The sequence below is a fragment of the Tauraco erythrolophus genome, chromosome 4 (assembly GCF_009769465.1).
Source record: "Tauraco erythrolophus isolate bTauEry1 chromosome 4, bTauEry1.pri, whole genome shotgun sequence".
Lineage (NCBI taxonomy): Eukaryota > Metazoa > Chordata > Aves > Musophagiformes > Musophagidae > Tauraco > Tauraco erythrolophus.
Window position 1 is genome coordinate 46,041,868 of NC_141468.1, and position 18,378 is coordinate 46,060,245.

The 18,378-nt window shown below is 38.3% G+C and overlaps 1 protein-coding gene across 2 annotated transcripts in view; it reads left to right on the forward strand.

Annotated features, from left to right (window-relative positions):
* Positions 1 to 1,501: 1,501 nt before the first annotated feature.
* SYT1 (synaptotagmin 1) overlaps positions 1,502 to 18,378 on the forward strand; it is a 130,779-nt gene continuing 113,902 nt past the window's right edge. For both annotated transcript variants that reach the window (XM_086609960.1, XM_086609961.1), the window contains exon 1: positions 1,502 to 1,673. In XM_086609960.1, the coding sequence (XP_086466086.1) occupies positions 1,502 to 1,673 (172 nt within the window). The remainder of the gene's footprint in view (positions 1,674 to 18,378) is intronic.

Sequence of the window (18,378 nt, forward strand, 5' to 3'; positions counted from 1 at the left end):
AAAATGACTGCAAAGTATCCACCAACTTGCTTCTTCAGAACAAGGCCAACCCCCTGCTTAGTTAAAATCTTTTTCATCAGATGACGGTATTGGAGAATAACTTCTCTTCCAGACTACGGTTGTGTGCAAACCCCTGTTTAATGGCAAGAATGATGAGAATAATTTCAAAAGGTTCATTCTGCCTGGAGTCAGGTCTGTGCCTGCAGGTCTTCATGACTGCAGGCTCGTAGAAGTAAAGTTGAAGGACGAAAAGCCAATTCTCATCTTGATTTAGTGACTTGAGCGCTCTCGGCAACATCCATGATAACAGTTACGTAAGGGAGGAAAGCTCATGATTCATCATATCGCATGCAGCCAGATGCTCTTATGCCCCTTTAATTGTGATGTGTTGCCTTTTTTTCCTATGGTGATGTTTAAATTTGTCAGTAAAAGGTCAAAGGCCAAATGTCTTTTGGGGCTGAGAGCAATTGTATGCTCAGAGCAATAATGAATGTTTGTTGTCCCTCAAACCCTTTCTCCCTCTGGTTTTCTGAAGAAAAACAGAATGATTATTCAGATCAGTGATATTTAGGATGCAGCAGAAAATCAGAACAATGTGTTCCAAACCAATATAAACATTTCAGCCAACGTTCTTGTGATGTTGAAATTGCTTTGTGCCTCTCATCTCACCTTCACCCCACTGGCTTAAAATTCTTTGCTTTTTAATGTTTGCTCAAGTAAAGATTTGGCAAAATGCCCTTTAAACAACTTGAAATTAAAATATGCTGATGTAGGATTATGTTTGTGACAACCTCTCAGGTATTTCTGTATGGCTGCATTTAGGTACCCTACAGATGTCGTAGCTTCATGAATACACCAATGAGACATCTGAATAATTTAAGAGAATATTGTCAGTAGCAAATGTCACATGAAATAACTGGAAGGAAAATAGCCTTCAAAAATTGAAGATAAAAGTGGATGCCTAAATAGGAAGCAATAGGTTGTTACTTTGACAGGAAATCTTGAAGAGTGTTTATTATATCCTTACCACATAGTTAATTTTTTATAGAAACTTTGGCTATGGTCCACACTTCTGTAACTCTCACAGAAAAATAATTCTGTAAATACACTGTGAAATTTGCACATAGGGAGCAGTTATTACCCAATTTGCTTATACTTTCAAAATTGAAGAGCAAAACGTAAATCTACATGAGAGTTTTACAGGAATTTTGAGGTTTCAAATTCAGCAGTTCAAAATGCAACACCGTTGGAGAAGAACTCTAAGCAATAGAATAATTCCGGCTGAAATTAACCCTGCAAAAGACTTTCCTCTCTTGTCTAATAAATATTTTATGAAGAACATGAAGCAATATGCTGATGTAGTCGTATTTACCCAGTAAGCATGAGCACGAAGTGATATTCTGCCTTATTTAGTCTTTTATTGATGAGAGATCCATTTCAATGATTTCAACATTATCTTTGTTATGTTTTGGTTACTCCAACAGCTTACCCAGGGGTTAAAATGGTGAGTGAAAGTCATCATGAGGCCCTGGCAGCACCGCCAGCTACCACAGTAGCAGCAGCCCCTCCAAGTAACGTCACCGAGCCAGCGAGTCCTGGAGGAGGAGGAGGAAAAGAAGATGCATTTTCTAAGTTAAAAGAGAAGTTCATGAATGAACTGAACAAAATTCCACGTAAGTAAAACTGATTGATTAAAAAGCTTCTATTAACAGATTAGATTTAACTTGACATTTTCTTCTTTGTCATTTATTTAGACAGCACACTAAATGTTTTCTAGTCAAAACTAGAAAAATCAGAAGATATACCTAGTTTAGTAAGCTCCTCAAAATTAATTGGAGTAGAAAAAATAGGGTTGAACATCTATGTGATTTGTGTCTATTCTTGATTTGTCAGATTTTCTTGGTAATTTTTACTGATGAGTTATTGCTGAATCATTAAAATGAATGGCAGAACTTTACAGTGGCTATGGGACCAATAAGCAAAATATTTCCTAACAGTAACACTTAGGGTTTCATGTTTATGACAAATGTGTGTGGGCATATTACCTTACAGCAAAATTTGGCCAGAACTCATAAATACTGAGAAAATAAGGAAACTGAGTATCTTTGGAGATTAGAAAATGTAGAAAAAGTGGGAAAATGTTTTTTTAACAAGGAAATAGGTCTAATACATCAGTAACATGTGAAGACAGCCATGTTTTTCCCTCTCAGTAATTCTGTTAGATCAAACATTGCACGTTGTTTGCATGAGTTTCTATATCTATGCAGAATGCTTTGAAAGTACTAATGTATGTTTCTGTGAAATCAATAAGGTTAAAATCAGCAGGATTCTTTTGGTCTGTGCTAGAAAGTATTGATTCAAAGTTCAGGCCGCAATTTGTTCGCATGTGTGAAAAAAACCTTTAAGCATTAGCTTTTTGCTGTTGTTTATGATAATACTAGGGTTCTTGAACCTATTTGATATGGTTTAGTATGTATATACTGGTATTAAATATACAACTAATTCAGCATTGTCAATGTCATTTCATATAATAAAAAGTACATTTTGTTACTGACAGAAAAATTACTTAATGATACAATCAGATAACTTTGATACTTTTGTACACAAAAAGGTGAAGACTGTGTGTGTATGTGTGTTTTAATAGCAGGCATTACAGAGACATTCAATCTTTAATTAGATTTTTACTTCAGAAGAATAAGTAAATGTAAAATATTTTCAGGGAATTATTTTAACATCAGTAATAGTTTTCATTTTTAGAAGGTTATCATTTGTGTAAAAAATGTGTGACTCATAAAGACAGATAACAAATTAGAATATTAATCAATTTTTTATCTCTGAAATGGATCTTGGCAATCTGGCAGATACAGTTTTTGAAAAATTGATAGCAAACAGCATTGCTCTGTCACTCAAAATTCTCACTTGCAGGAATAGAGGTGTTACAGTGGTAAGAAGTCCATATGTCATTAGTTTGGTAATCTGCACAGTCCAGTGCAGACCATACTGAAATGAAATTGCCTGATGATATCATGGGAAAAACAAAACTACAAGAAGAAAAAAGAGGAGGAAAAAAGAAAAGACAAGACATTGATTGAAACAGTCAGCATTTCAAACATTTGCCTTGTAATTTTTCTCTCACCATGCTATGTAAATGAGGTAGATGACAATTTTATTTAGATATTGTTTTATTTTTAAACTTTGATTTTAACATAGCAAAGCTGTGAATCGTTTCCAATATGAGGAACTCGACAATTGGTAGGTCTAGGAAAAGATCTGTAGATAGAGAGGAATTTAGAATGCACTTCAGTGTACTTTTTTAAAACAATAGAATAAGTGGAAAGTCCAATCTGGAGAATCTTTCCAGATTGAACTGAATAAAACTTTTTTTTCCCATTCATGAAAAAAAATAAAGAACCTACTATTACATTATGGAAGTGCTTACTGGGAAAAGTGTAACTAGGCCATAAGACAGCTCTCTAATTTGTTATGAAATACATTCTAGTATCTATAAAATATGGTACCTTATGCTGATTGTGAGACCAGAAATATTGCCCCCATTTAGAAATCTGGACTCTTATCCAGATCATGCAGTAATTTTGTGGTGGAGTGGAGAAATTAACCTGGGTTAGTCACAAATCCCACGTCAATTGTCTGCTCTCCTTCTAGACGCTGCAGATGTGATCGGATCTTCCTAGAATCTCCATCAAATACTGGGACCGTTTAATGTGACATTCTGCTGTGTATATTTCTTTTTTTTTTTTTTAATTTTGCCATTTCAAGAAGAAAATTGAATGTTCTTCCCCAGTAACAAGTCCTACATGAATGGACTGTAATTGACAGGTCTATATGTGTTTCTCATTTATAAACTAACACAAAACAGATCACTAAGTAAGTTTAAGTAGACTGTCTCCAAAATATTGGAGGCAGGAGGGGAGAGGAGATTTCATTTCCCTATCGGAAGATTATAGCATTTCCTTACTCTTTGTTCAGTTTTTGTCAGCAGGGAGTTGTCAGGCGAGGTGTTGTTAGCCTATTAAAAAGCTGAGATTTAATTGTGGTAGAAAAGTTGTCAGACCTTACTTCTTCCAGCTGGTTCCAAATTTTTTGAGAATCTCTCTTAAAACAGAGCAGAATGTAAATTTGTTCCAACCACATCATTTTATAGTTCCTTTCTGGGATTTTCTTGCTGTGTGAGAGAGAATGAAGATAGTGAGCGGGACCTGATTGGGACAGTACAGATACGTGAATTCAACAACACTTCGAAGACCATGGACCAGATTTTTCCTCTGGTAGATTCAAACTGAAGACCTAACCTCGAGTCTTACACATGGCAGAGAAATGCCATAGTCAGTAAGTTGTGACAAGCCTGTTTTCTAGCTTATGTACTTTCTTATTTAAAACTTCCAAAGGTCTTCTGTTCATCCCCACATGAAAGTGAAGGCTTTGAAAGCTCAGAATTTACTGCGAGAGGATTTTTTTTTTCAGTGCGCTGTTGTCTATGTGCATGAGAGAAATAATTAAATGGTTTAGTTTTCCTCTGCCTAGATGTCTGCAGATGGAAAATAAGCCATCATGAGTTAATGGATGTATAATAGAATAGAATATACCCATATTGTGAAAATGCACACCTGCAATCAACCTCGTTTAAGTGATTAAAAAGCTGAGCCATGGTAGGGGCTAATTTATATACAGTCTTCTCTTCTTGTTTTTTCATAGAAATTATATAGTATCAAGTCATGCGTATATTAAAAGCACCACATTCAAATAGAGGAATATATGATGACAAAAATAAAGATACAGCAAACTACACTCAACTGAATAAATACTGTTCCTTCCATGTGGCTTATAATAGAACAGTCATCTTTTATATAATATGTTTTGTAAAAACATAGAAATCACAACTTAAATAGTCTAGGGGGCGTGCTTAACTAACTAAAAATATGAGGATTCCCATTAAGATTTCACTTTGCAAAATGACAAGATAGGGGTCTGGTGCAATTAAATTACACTGATGTTTCCACCTGTAATATGTGCACCAGAGAAGTCATATTTTATCAAAATAGTTGAATTTAATAGAATGAGGAAATTAAGAGTTCCAAGAAAAAGAGGACCATTTGTATTAGAATAATTTATTTCAAGAGCAGTGATGTAGTATGTAAACGTAGTAAAAATTTTGATAGATACAAGAAGAAATTCTGGTTTTTCGTTGATTTATATCTCTTTGAAGTGGAACATTCTCCACATTTGAGGCAGGAGGGTGTAGGCTTCCAAAAGCACACAAATCATTCAAAATGGCAATGTCCTAACATATATTTCACTCTGGATAAAGCAAGTGGGATCATTTATTACAATGAGTCGTACAATTAAAGTGCAAGAATCCTGTAAGGTTACTGAGGCATAACTGTGAATAATTTTTTCTCCGTTATGTAAATCCTTGCATTTTAGTTGTGAGTGCCTGATTTGCATAATCACACTACAGTTGTTTTTTCCGTAACTGCACTGTGTATAAAAGCACTCTATCTTAATTGATTCTTATACTTTCTATCCCAATTTATCTTTCATCTGCAGAATTTTAAGCTGTTTACCAGAAGGAGAAAAAAAGCACCATCTCTACTTTACACTTTGCATTTGAATGTAGTAATTCCAACACCTGAAGAAGGGAGTAAAACAAAGCAGATAAAATGGCACCTTACGCATCTGAAAACAAAATTGCTTTAAAAGACTTTGTAAGATGATGCTTTCCTTCCTTCCCCTCATGGCTCTTCCATCTGTGCTTTTGTCTACAGGCTAGGAAAATATCTACCATACATTTACAGTAAGCGAGTTCATAGAATCATAGAATGGTTTGGGTTGGAAGAGACCTTAAAGATTATCTAGTTCCACCTAGACACCTTCCACTACATCAGGTTGCTCAAAGCCTCATCCAACCTGGCCTTGAACACTTCCAAGGATGGGGCATCCACAGCTTCTCTGGGCAACCTGTTCCACTGCCTCACCACCCTCACAGTAAAGAATTTCTTTCTTATATCTAATCTAAAATCTACCCTCTTCAGTTTAAATCCATTGCCCCTTGTCCTATCACTACCACCCTTGCAAAAGTCCCTCTCCAGCTTTCCGTAGGCCCCCTTTAAGTACTAGAAGGCTGCTATAAGATCTCCCCAGAGCCTTCTCTTCTCCAGGCTGAACAACGCCAATTCTCTCAGCCTGTCTTCATAGCAGAGGTGCTCCAGTCCTTGGATCATCTTTGTGGCCCTTCTCCAGACCTGCTCCAATAGGTCCATGTCTTCTTATGTTGGGAGCCTCAGAGCTGAACGCAGTACCCAGTGGGGTCTCACAAGACCAGAGGAGCAGAATCACCTCCCTCGACCTACTGGACACACTTCTTTTGAGGCAGCCCAGGATACACTTGGCTTTCTGGGCTGCAAGTGCACATTGCTGGCTCACGTTGAGCTTCTCATCAACCAACATCCCCAAGCCTTTCTCCTCAGGGGCTGTCTCGATCCATTCTCCGCTCAGCCTGTATTTGTGCTTGGGATTGCCTCAACCTGTGTGCAGGACCTTGCACTTGGCCTTGTTGAACTTCATGAGGTTCTCACAGGCCCACTTCTCAAGCCCTTGTCAAGGTTTCTCTGGGTGGCATACCTTCCCTCCAGCGTGTCAACTGCACCACACAGCTTGGTGTCATCAGCAAACTTGCTGAGGGTGCACTCAATCCCACTGTGCATGTCACCAACAAAGATGTTAAACAGCACTGGCCCCAGTACTGACCCATGAGGAGCACCACTCACTGCCTTAAGAATCTTGAACTCCACCATTTCATGGTCACTGCAGCCAAGGCTACCCTTGAGTGTCACATTCCCCACCAGGCCCTCTGTGTTGGTGAGAACAAGGTCCAGCATAGCACCTCTCCTCATTGATTGCTGTATCACTTGGAGAAGGAAGTTATCATCAATGCATTCCAGGAACTTCCTGGATTGCTTATGCCCTACTGCGTTGTCCCTCCAACAGATATTGGGGTGGTTGAAGTCCTCCATGAGGACCAGGGCTTGTGAACATGAGGCTGCTCCTGTCTGTCTGTAGAGGGCCTCATCCACTCGGTCTTCCTGGTCAGGTGGCCTGTAGCAGACTCCCACTATAATGTCATTAGTCCCTGTCCTCCCTTTAATCCTGACCTATAAGCTCTCAGTTGGCTCCTCATCTATCCCCAGGCAGAGCTCCATGCGCTCCAGCTGGTCACTGGCACAGAGGACAACACCTCCTCCTCTTCTCCCCTGCCTGTTCTTCCTAAAGAGCCTGTATCCTTCCATTCCGACACTCCACTCATAGGAGCCATCCCACGACATCTTCATGATGCCAGTAAGATCATAACCCTGCAGGCATGCACACACCTCTAACTCCTCTTGTTTATTCCTCATGCTGCGTGTATTTGCATAGAGACATTGAAGTTGGACCCTCGATGAAGCTGACTTCCTGGCTGGAGTGTCTGGAATTCCTTTATGCTGCTCTTCAGGTGCTCTCAGCTTGTCTTCATCAAGCCTGATATTATCCTCCTTCCCCTTCCAGTCTAATTTAAAGCCCTGTGAATGAGCCCCGCTAGTTCATGAGCAAAGACCCTCTTCCCCCTTTGAGAAAGGTGAATCTCATCTGGCACCAGCAAGCTTGGTGCCATGTAGGACATCCCATTATCGAAAAACCCAAAACTGTGGCAGTGACACCCGCCATGGCGCCACATATTAATACACTGGACACGCCTGTTTCTTCCGGTGTTGCTGCTCACAACTGGAAGAAGAGAAATAAAAATAATCTGTGCTCCGGATTCCCTTACCAACCATCTCAGGGCTCTGAAGTCTGTCTTGATCAAGTTGATCATTTTGATCAATTGAGTTCTAGCAAAACTATGGGTATACAAGACAGCAACTGGCTTTGGGTAGAGGCTTTTAATTTTGAGATACTGATACTAACCATACAAAAGTAAAACTTAACATCAGTCAGCATTAGTTTATTTAATAAGCATCTTTGTAAAAGCAAAGTGATCTTGATGTGTGTCCTAGGAGCACATTCCTGTATGAACAGAAGACCTCGTTCTGCCAGCAAGGTAAATAAAGCAGCAAAAATCCAATAAAATTCCAGCATACATCTGACTGAATGATGATAGCCTGTTAATGCTTCTTGAATAGCGGTAATACTGAATGCATTGAATCCGGGGTACTATCATTACCTCTTTAATAGAAAGTTATTGCATATTTCTAATGCTCTTTGCTGTCTTACATTGTAATTGGATAACAAGTTACATTTCCATACCAACCTTATTGTGAAATGAAGGTTTGACTGGCTTGCAACGCCATTTGACATCAGTAGCTGGTGCTCAAAACCCTTGAATTTAATTTATCGTGAACAACTGACTGATAATGCCCCAAACCAAATCCTCAAAACTGTGTGATGACTCAGGCTAAAACCCGATGTTCTACGCAGACTTGTTTCACATTCTGTTTGCAGATATTCAGAGAAGGTTTATTTGCCTCTCTTTGACTTAGTGAATAACTGTCAAAACAAAATGGGACTGGAGGCTATAGAGGAAACTGTAATGAAAAATGTAAAAATAACTGTAAGACTGAGGTCTGGATTAATTCTAAATAATAGCTTAGTAAGCTGAAGTACAGACTTGTAGATATATTTGGATAAATTAGCAAATAAAATAAGTCTGGATTTATATGTTTAGCCATTTAAATTGAAGTTTCAGCCTTCAGCAGTCATCCTAGACATATCTCATCATTTCTTTCTCCCTGCTGGTCTCTGCTTTTCTGCCCTTCTGCCTTTCTTGATGGACCAGCAGAGGTTGTATTAAGAGTTCTTATTACCCTCTATAAATGGCAATTAATTAATTTCCTAATTTTTCATTCTTATTTGACATCAAGATTAGCAAGGAGATATTATTTAGTTTTGTCTATTATTAGAAAATTAAAGATTTTGTCTATGGGGTCTTTCTGAAACTTAATTTTTATGGAGCTGCCAGCTTGACCGTTTGTAGAAAATAATTTCAGGCTGTTCATTTCACTGCTTCTCCTAATGATTCCTGGAGCACAAGTGACACTGGTACAGAGGAGAGAGGGCATGTTCTTTTCTAAGTTCATAAAAAGAAGCAAAATGCTGATATAGAATGCTTTCAGATTTCAAACTGAATTAATAGAGAGAGACAAATACCATAAAATCACAGTAAAGTTCTCAGCAATAGCTATTAATTATATTTCCATGGCACATACCAGTGTTTGTCATTGCCAGAAAAAGAAAAAAAAAAAAAGAGTCTTTGTTTCAGAGACCTTCCTGTCTAAATACAAGACAAGGAATAACTGCCTGCCTGCAGAAAATTAGGACTATGTATGTATATGTATGTTCATATAGATATATGTATAGATATGTACACAGATATATATGGCAGGGAGATTGGAACTAGATGATCTTTGATGTCCCTTCCAACCCTAACCATTCTATGATTCTATATTTGTCAATACAACACGCAGTCATCTCAGTTTAGGAGCAATCTGAAATTGGCAAACTCTATTTAGGTATCCTGGCAAAGATGACTTGTAAGGAGAGATGTAGAGGAGAATAAAGAAAGAAGCTTCTTGATGTTTAGGAAAGTCTGACGAACAGCGCTGGAGGAAGTGAGAAGGCATAAATTCAAGTCTTATTTCCCTTCCTATCATCAAAGCATTGGCAGTTGCTCATGACAAGCAAATACATGCAGCTTTACACTGGAAAAGAAACAGGGGAAATCAGAAATAAAGATTTATTTTGGAACACAGAACAACTACAAGAAAGAGCTATTACGGTATAATAGTAGAGGGGAAAAAAATCAGTATTTCAAAATATAGCAATTTAAATGCAAATCTCAGATTACTTTGTTTTCTCCCTGAACCCCCCAGTCTCATACTTCAGTGATTACATGAGAACTTCAGAATTTTTTTTTTTTCATTAAATAAAAGTTTCTAGATCACCTGCTGCTGGGGAGAAGCTTGAAAACACTGCTGCCCACACACATCCAAAAGACACAAAAATCATGAGACAAAGAAAAACAAATCAACTCTGTTGTTTTATAAACTCATAATATGAAAAAACCTTCATTGTTTTGAGAGGTCCAACATATTTTGAATGCTTGAAACTAGGAGTTCTGAAAATTCAGCTTTTAAATCCAAAGAATCTAAATAGATACTGAGAGGTTGAAGAATGGAAGTTAAAAACTCATGAAGGAGAACATGGATGAAAATCCTTGTCTGGAAGGAGGTTACACATCCACTCTGATCCAGGCAAGCTCAACCCACACATCTGACACATTTAGTTCTGAGAGGGGACCCTATTCCTACTCTGGCCATTATCTTGGCTCCTTGGACAAGCCAAGGAGGAAAGGAGAAATCAGAAGAGCAAAGTCCGAAAACTTAAACCAGAGCACGAGCTGCAGCACCCTCCAGCACAGGAGGAGCCTGTCACACACTTAACCTATGTCTTTTCTACAGCACCTTGAGAATGCACTGTCCCCATCTGAAAGGAAGTACTGTCTCTTAGCCAGAAGCGCACTGGGAGCGCCACCTCAATGTCGAAGAGAATTATACGTTATTGATCACATGTGTCTGCAACATCATTTTCAGAAACAGCAGTTGGTTTTGAGTTGTATAATCTAAAAGAAGGGGAAGGAGAAGCAAGTTCTCCTGTAAAATATGTGATGCTGAGAACATTTCAGCAAAATAAAAGAAAATAAAAAGCCCCAGATTATCTTTTACAGCCATGGGGATCAGAAACAGGGGTGAGCACCTACCTTTGGTTTGGTGACAGGGTTTTAACAAGGGGTGCTAGAGTACCCCCGAGGGTCTCCTGTAGCACATCACTGCGATTATTATTTTATATGTTACGACGACTCTAGTAGGTGTTTTATTGCACTATAGATATGTCAAATTGTGCCAGTGCCTTATAAATTGAGTAGAGAATTCAATTTACAAGCAGAAAACGGAACATGGTTACTGGCTTCCTTTCAGTACTGGGAATATATCTTAAAATTTCATTACTTCATGTGAGAGAAGGTGCACTAAAATTATGTTTACATGCATAAAATAAACACAATCTTTGCTAGTCTTTTTCAAACTTACCTGCAGATAAAGTGTCTACAGAAATTACTCATTATCTGTTATAATTCAGTTTGTAATCTGGCTCTGAAAATGCTCTATAAAGAGAGTTCATGGAACGATTGTTCTGAAGTTAAAATTGAGAATACATTTAAAGATTGGTTCTCAGCAGCATACTGCATAAAAGAAAAAGAAAGCACTTGGGACTATGGTTAATAGATTTGCTTTTGAAAAGTATAGTATAAATGATAATGAAAATATAGGAATTACTGTTCAGATTGATATTCCATCCATACCTCAGCTACTTAGGCACTGTGGTGAGCTAGAAGATAGTTATCTTGCATTTTTATAAGAACGAAGAGTAGATAATGAAGCCTCTGTTATTGTGAGGCACTGTCGTAAGTTGGCACAGATGAATAATAGAATACCATCTTTGTTGTTATTGTTAACTATTCTACTTAGAACTAAGTGAGTTTACTGCTGAGAATTATCCAAACTAAAGTCTTCCCTGGGGCATTATAAATCCCTGTAGTCCATAGCTTCCTTTCTTTCATTCCTTTTATCATTTTAGTCTTGGCTTGTATTTCAAGCGAGATCTTGAACTGGTCTAGATCTGAAAATCTCTTCTTCTTCCAGAACATGCAGTGAGTTTGCAAGAGCTGTGCAGGTGGCCTCAAATCTTCAGCAGGATCTTGGTATAGGTAGACTTTACTCTGACTCCACAGAAGGAAGCTGTGCTGCTGAACTTGAATGACTGCCTCATGAAGGCTGAGTTCCAGCTGGCAGCTGAGCAAGCCATCTGCCTACTCCTGTGCAGGTTTCTGAATCTGGATCTAGTCTTAATTACCAACTTCAGCAAGAGCTCCCTAATTTACTCACAGACCCTATATCATCTGGGGGCATGTTTCAGTACTGTAGCTGGCACTGTTTCCTTATTGCAGCAAGATCCACCAAAATGAAAGATATGGTTTGTCCTTTCACATGGGAAAGGTATTTCAACTTACATCTGAAAAGGAGCTTTAGATACGTTCAGGGTTTCTACACTTAGCTTTTAGGAACCAGACTCTGGGAGTCAAATTCGCAAATCTGAGTCAATTGCCTTGGTTTTCTTCAGAACAACGCAGAAACAGGAGACCCAGGTTTATTCAGAAGGAAAAACTGGAAGGAGATGGTTTCTGAAATGGTACTGGTCTCACAGATTTTGATATCTCCGAAGATCCCTAGGTTAGGCCCTTGTAACAGATTCACAGCCTGAAAACACCTTCTCTGGACTTAGAGAGCAATTGGTTCACTTTCCTCTGTCAATGCACAGTCTGCTGAAGAGCAAGGGAACTCACTGGACCGGAGACATGGCTGAAGGACAGCATATGCATTTTGCTGTGAAATGTTGTTGGACAAAATAAGCAAATAACACTGGGTATTTAGGGCTCCTTATTCTTAAGCAAATCTCCCACACTAGGCTACAGAGTCTGACCCCAGGAGTCCTGCATTTCTCTCCTAGCTGTTCCTGCAGGAAAGGCAGATCCAAGTTAGTTTTCCAGCTTGATCCCTTGATTTCCTTTAGTCTTAGGAAGACCAGGAACTTGGGTATTTTAGGCTGCAGGCTGCATGATATTCCTCAACCTTTGCTGGCAGCTCACATGCCTGTTTGAAGCAGCCACACAAGCCATTTGTTTGACACAGTGGCATCGGGGTGGCAGTTCCTTGAAGAGGAAGGGAGGAGTTTGCCAAAGCTGGTGAGCTGCCAATAGGACTGAAAGTCATTGCCACATGAGAAGGTTTCTTCTCTGAGAACTGTGTCAAGACCATCCTCCATATGGCTATACCCCAAGGGGAAGAAACCTCCAGGACTAGGAGAAGCATCAGATTTTGTTTTACTGGAAAGAGTTTATAGAGAGGCAATACATTCCTCATGTAGTCAAAAATGTTGATAATAATTTTTATGCCTTTCTTACAGATATTTTTATGGTCCTTCCTTACCAGAATTCATTGAATTTTCTGTTTTCCTTCTGTGCTATTTCATTTATGTATTTATTAACACTTTTCTTCTAGCCAGAACTCACATGAAAAAATTGGCACAAGCAATATACTTGCTGACCCAACATTCAGACTTGTTTCTTCTTTAGGTTTCAAACCTTGTTTCCCCTCCAAAGCCAGCTGTTTTATCATGTTTTCTAAGATCTCAATACCCAATTTTCTGCAAACACATGCTCTAAGCTGGAATATATCATCTCAGGTCTCAGCCCCAAAGTCACATATTTGTTTGTAATATGCCATGAGTGCAGATTTACTTGCAGCATGAGCAGTGGAAGGAGGACAGAGGAGGATAAGGCAAGCTTACTATTCATAAATTTCAGTCTAGCGTAGCATTTTAGATTACAACTCAGTGATGGTAATCATTTTATAGGAAACTATTCCAGAATACCAATTTCTAAACACTCGTGCTTCATGAAATATTTATTGATGAGTTTTAAGTCCTAGGACAGTGAGGTGGACAGATGAGAGAAAATAGTGTAGGGGTGGAGAGGACCAGTGGACAAACAAGAAAGCTTAATGTTACCTGAACTCAGAGCATAACGTTAATGATAATAACATAGCATGCAAAAATGTCAAATTGACTTGACTATTCTGAAACAGCCATGCATTTATTTAACAGTGATTGTATGGTACAAAAATACTTATGCACACTGCTTTTCTTTATATAAATATAGGTATGTAGGAAGAGACAAAATGGAAGAGGGAAATTATTTGCAAAAATCTTTTTTCTGTTCAGCTAGTGCATTAAATGAAGTGTTTAAACTGCGTAACGTCCTTGATTTGCAACAGCTCGTTTCTGTTAGAAACCTACTGACCGTTGGGCGCTGATTCTGCAAAGTGCAAGGATCTGTCCAACATCACTACTGCTTCTCATTGCCACCTAGAATAAGAAAACTAGCTGCAATTTTATAATGGTAATGACAAGAAGCATTTGTATTCTGTTGAACTGAATATTTATCCCAGTAATTCCTGGTAGAAAAGGAACAGAAAATATATCCTCTTCAAAAACAAACAACCAACCCCTTAAATTGTGTAAACGTTAGGTAAAATAATTTGTGATACCAAATCCCTGATGGCATAGCAACACTAGCTGAACCCCGCAGTGCAGGATGAGTGCAAATTGGTGAAAAAGTTTTTCTTATTTTCAAGTCTGTTTTTTACTGGCCTATGGTAATCCTCTAAAAAAACATGAAAGGCAACAGAAGTACATTCTCACTTGCCACGCAAGTATAACCTGGGTATGCAGACTGAGTTCAGAAACTGAAACGATACACAGCAGATTTTAGAATTTCAAAAAGTTTAATCTAGTAAAGTATTTAAAAGTGTACTGAACTTTAAGCTCTTGAATAGTGCATCAAATTAAATTTGTTACACACAAATGATTTGGAGGATCAAGACTGTAAACACTTCATTTCTAATACGTGCTGCAATTTACCTGATGAATTGCTACATTAATTCATTTTTAATGTAAATTAATTTTACTTTAGCTATGGTTATTTTAAAAGTTTGTAACTCTAGAAGTGATGTAATTTTAGAGACATGTACTACACACACGTGTAGTGGTAGTAGCAAATTTCTTTTCAGACCTTCATGAATACCAGTGTAATTTTTTTACCTTCCATTTCATTTTAGTAGGCTGCTTGCTGAGAGTTGTACCCTCTTTTATCACATGGCTTATTATCACAATACACATTTTCCTGATTGTTGTCGAAAAAAAGCGGCACTTAGGGCAGTTGTTTAGTTAAAATTATCAATAGAGTGCTACTTTAAGGTCATTTGGGACGGGGGGGACTGAAATTTTGCAGTGGAAACGGTTGGAAGAATGTAATTACCTCACTTGGGATTTGGGCCAACCCTGCAAACATCTAATTTCCACAGAAGTGATTGAGGTTCTTTCCATTTAGTTTAATGAGGGTTGGATGGGGCTGTAAGGCATTACAATCCTTTTGGGAAAATCTCAGGGGATCTTTCATCACCACAAAAGCTGAGGACATTGAGTTTATGCTTCCTCCAAAGTACAGCAGCCCTCGCATCAGCATGTCTCCACCACTGCTCCTCAGCATTACTGGCTCAGGGGGAAGCAGACCACCATGGTGCGGCTTTCTATGCCTGAGAGCGATCCAGAATACTGGCAGATGATGCTGTTTAGCTTTCTTCTGGGTTTAGGTCATCCATGAGTTTTAGAGAATTGTACAGCTGTTTGGTGGGTGTATTGGGATTGCTGTGGCAATGAGCAAGGAGTGGATGTGATGCCTCACTAATTCCTCCCTCCTTTGAGCTTGGATGCTGAGAAGCATCTGAAAGTCAGCATCAGACTATCAGAGAGTTCAAGACTTTTTCAGTGGCTGGACCCCGGCAGCACTTTAATTCTTGCAGACAAAATTATAGGATTGCCTCCAATGCCACTGATAGTTCTCTAGGCAGACTTCTTTAATCTTTCCCCTGGTATCAGGGGGAATTATAAAGTGCTAGGAGCATACATTGTGTCAGTCATGTGTGCTAAGGTGGATCACTTTTAGTAGATTAACAAGTGCTATAATGCCTCTCTGTTTCCAAGTTGGTTTTGCCTTGATTTCCAAGTTGGTTTTGCTTTTGAGATAAAGACAGGCTATAATACACTTCTGTTAACACAGAACTAAAATAAATTATGTTCACACTTAGAGTTGTAGGTAAACGTACTTGCTGTCCAGTTCCCAAACTTAATGAGGCTGTACCCAAATTGTGAGGATGTTGAATTACAGCAGTTCGTTACTCATTCAGCATTGTCAGAATGAGGGTTTAGAGGCATTAGGAGACAGAAGTGTCAGTGAGGATTCTTGATGTAGCAGAGCAATGCTGATATTCCCTGCTTTCTCACAATATTTTATGGGGCAAGGAAAATAAAGGGGTTTTGCGTCAGTGTCGTGTTTGTACTGACGTTTGGGGAGTGGAGAATTGAGAGCTGTAAAATATCTGTGTTCCTGTCCTGATGCTAGGTGAACTTGAAATTACCTTTTCTAAGGTCATAAATAAATAAATAAATAAATAAATAAATAAATAAATAAATAAATAAATAAATAGTGATTCCTCAAGAAGCAACATTTGCTTCCACCAGACAGATGAGCGTTAATGACATAATGGCAGTATATGTGTTCACAATCTCCATGTCAATAAGTCTGATGTTCTGAGAATTACTATTACAGAGTGTGTTGACAAGATGTATGGCTTGTAAGTTAGAGGTCACATCTGTGATCTGAAAGTAGACAATAACCAATTGGTGACTTACAACTCCAGTTCTTTTCACCATCTTTCATCTACTGCCTCTTTTCCTTACTTTTTCCTGGTTCCCTCATGGCACAGCACCTTCCCTCATTTACACATTCTACCTCTCCAGAAAAAAAAAAAAAAACAGTTTTGCCATGCTAAAGCTTTCACTGAAAATACAGTTGCAGGAGAAAAGAGGAAAGTTGAAGCCTCTGAAATTTTTTTGACATATGGCTGAGAGAGGCATAAGGCTCTCTGCCAGTGCTAGTCTCTGTTCCGTTCTCCAGGCTGTCTGTCTGCCATAAAATACTTCTGATGAAAAAGAATAAATATAAACCAATATTTTTCTACTTTTCCCTCTACTTCACACAAAGCTTGCTCAGAAGGAGTGAAAAGCATTCAGCTAACATTTTAGCAAAGCAGACTGAATACTGATGTTTATTTTTTAGTAACTTAAAGAGTAATGTACTGTAAAATGTACAATTTTTTTCTTGTCACAGTGACAGAAGTCATGAGAGTAGGACTAGCTGGTTTTTTGGTTAGGACTAACATGGCTCCTGTCAATGGTTGTTCTTTACCCCATGAATATGTTGAATGTTTCTGCACTGAATCATGAACTGGAAACCTCGTATCCCTGCTCAAGTGTTTTCTAACTGCTACTAACTCTGCTACTAGTTGAGCAAAAAATATTTTTGGAAGGAGAGTCAGAAGAGAAAAGTGTGTTGCATATAACCCAGCGGTGTCAACAGCAGTCAGCAAAATTGTGCGTGACCTCAGGTGAAGATCAACAATTAAGACATGCCAGGACAAATCACGGCATTGCCAAGTTTAGAGAGAAGCCAAAGGAAAATTAGTTACCACGCTGGCTTCCAGAAGGTTATTTCCTGGCATGAGCTGGCTCAACTTGAAGGCATGTGAGGCCAATTAAATAAGTACTAGCCACTTGCAAGGGATATGCTTGTCAGAAACTGTTTTCATAAAGGGATAAAAGAGCTATCAATCAAAATATAGTTTACATGTTGGCCATAATTAAAATGCTTTGATTACAGAGCTGTTTAATAGGGTTTATTTTGGGGTGATATTTTTAACACTTCAGTGGTTGAATCTGTGGAAGCCACTGCAGATATGTTGGATCTCTAAACCATCAGCAGTGAGGTAAATGGCATTTAGTTTTGCTGCAGGGAAGGATTCCTTCTTTCATCGAGTGTCACCTCTACCGTGATGTGCCTGAATAAATATAACTAGCTTCACTTACTTTAGTGGAGTCTCCTGGGACAACGCTGCCAACATAAGTTATTTATGATTTGGGATGGGTTGAATACTAGTCACAGCACAAAAGTACTACCTTCCAAGCTTACTGTATGTTTCAGGTGATGGAGACAAAAACTTTATCCTTATTTAAGGACTACTTCACCATAACAATAAAATTTATTGACCCATTTTTACCTTTGCCAACTGCACTTCTCATATAGTATAGTTTTGCTGTGTGTAGCCATAACTTTGGCACTGAAACTCCATTGAAAAGGAGTATTGATGAGGTCTTCTTTTTCCTTAGCTCAAAGACAGGCTCCTCACCACCTAGTAGATCTAGGAGTTTGTGACAAGTTTGATTAGAAACACTCAAACTGTCATCTCAAAATAAGCAGAAGTTATCTACTAGTTTCTGAAAAACCTTTTTGAGATTTCACCAAAGTCCTAATTTTGCTGTACCTGCAAAGTGATATGCAAGTATCAGTGATCAGAAAGTGATATTTTCAGATTTATTTCTGAGATAATTTGGACAAGTCACTATTATTGTTCTGCATTTTGTGGTTATTGAAAATATTGTAAAGGCAGCACAGGGTTAAAATTAAAATTCTATGAAGTGTTGTACTGACTGATATAGTTGCCTTTTAAGTCTAGCAGTTAGAAACTTTGCATCAGATGTCCTATGTTGTTTTTAAAAAGAATTTCTATCTTACTATATCTTGTATCTTACATGGTTTTT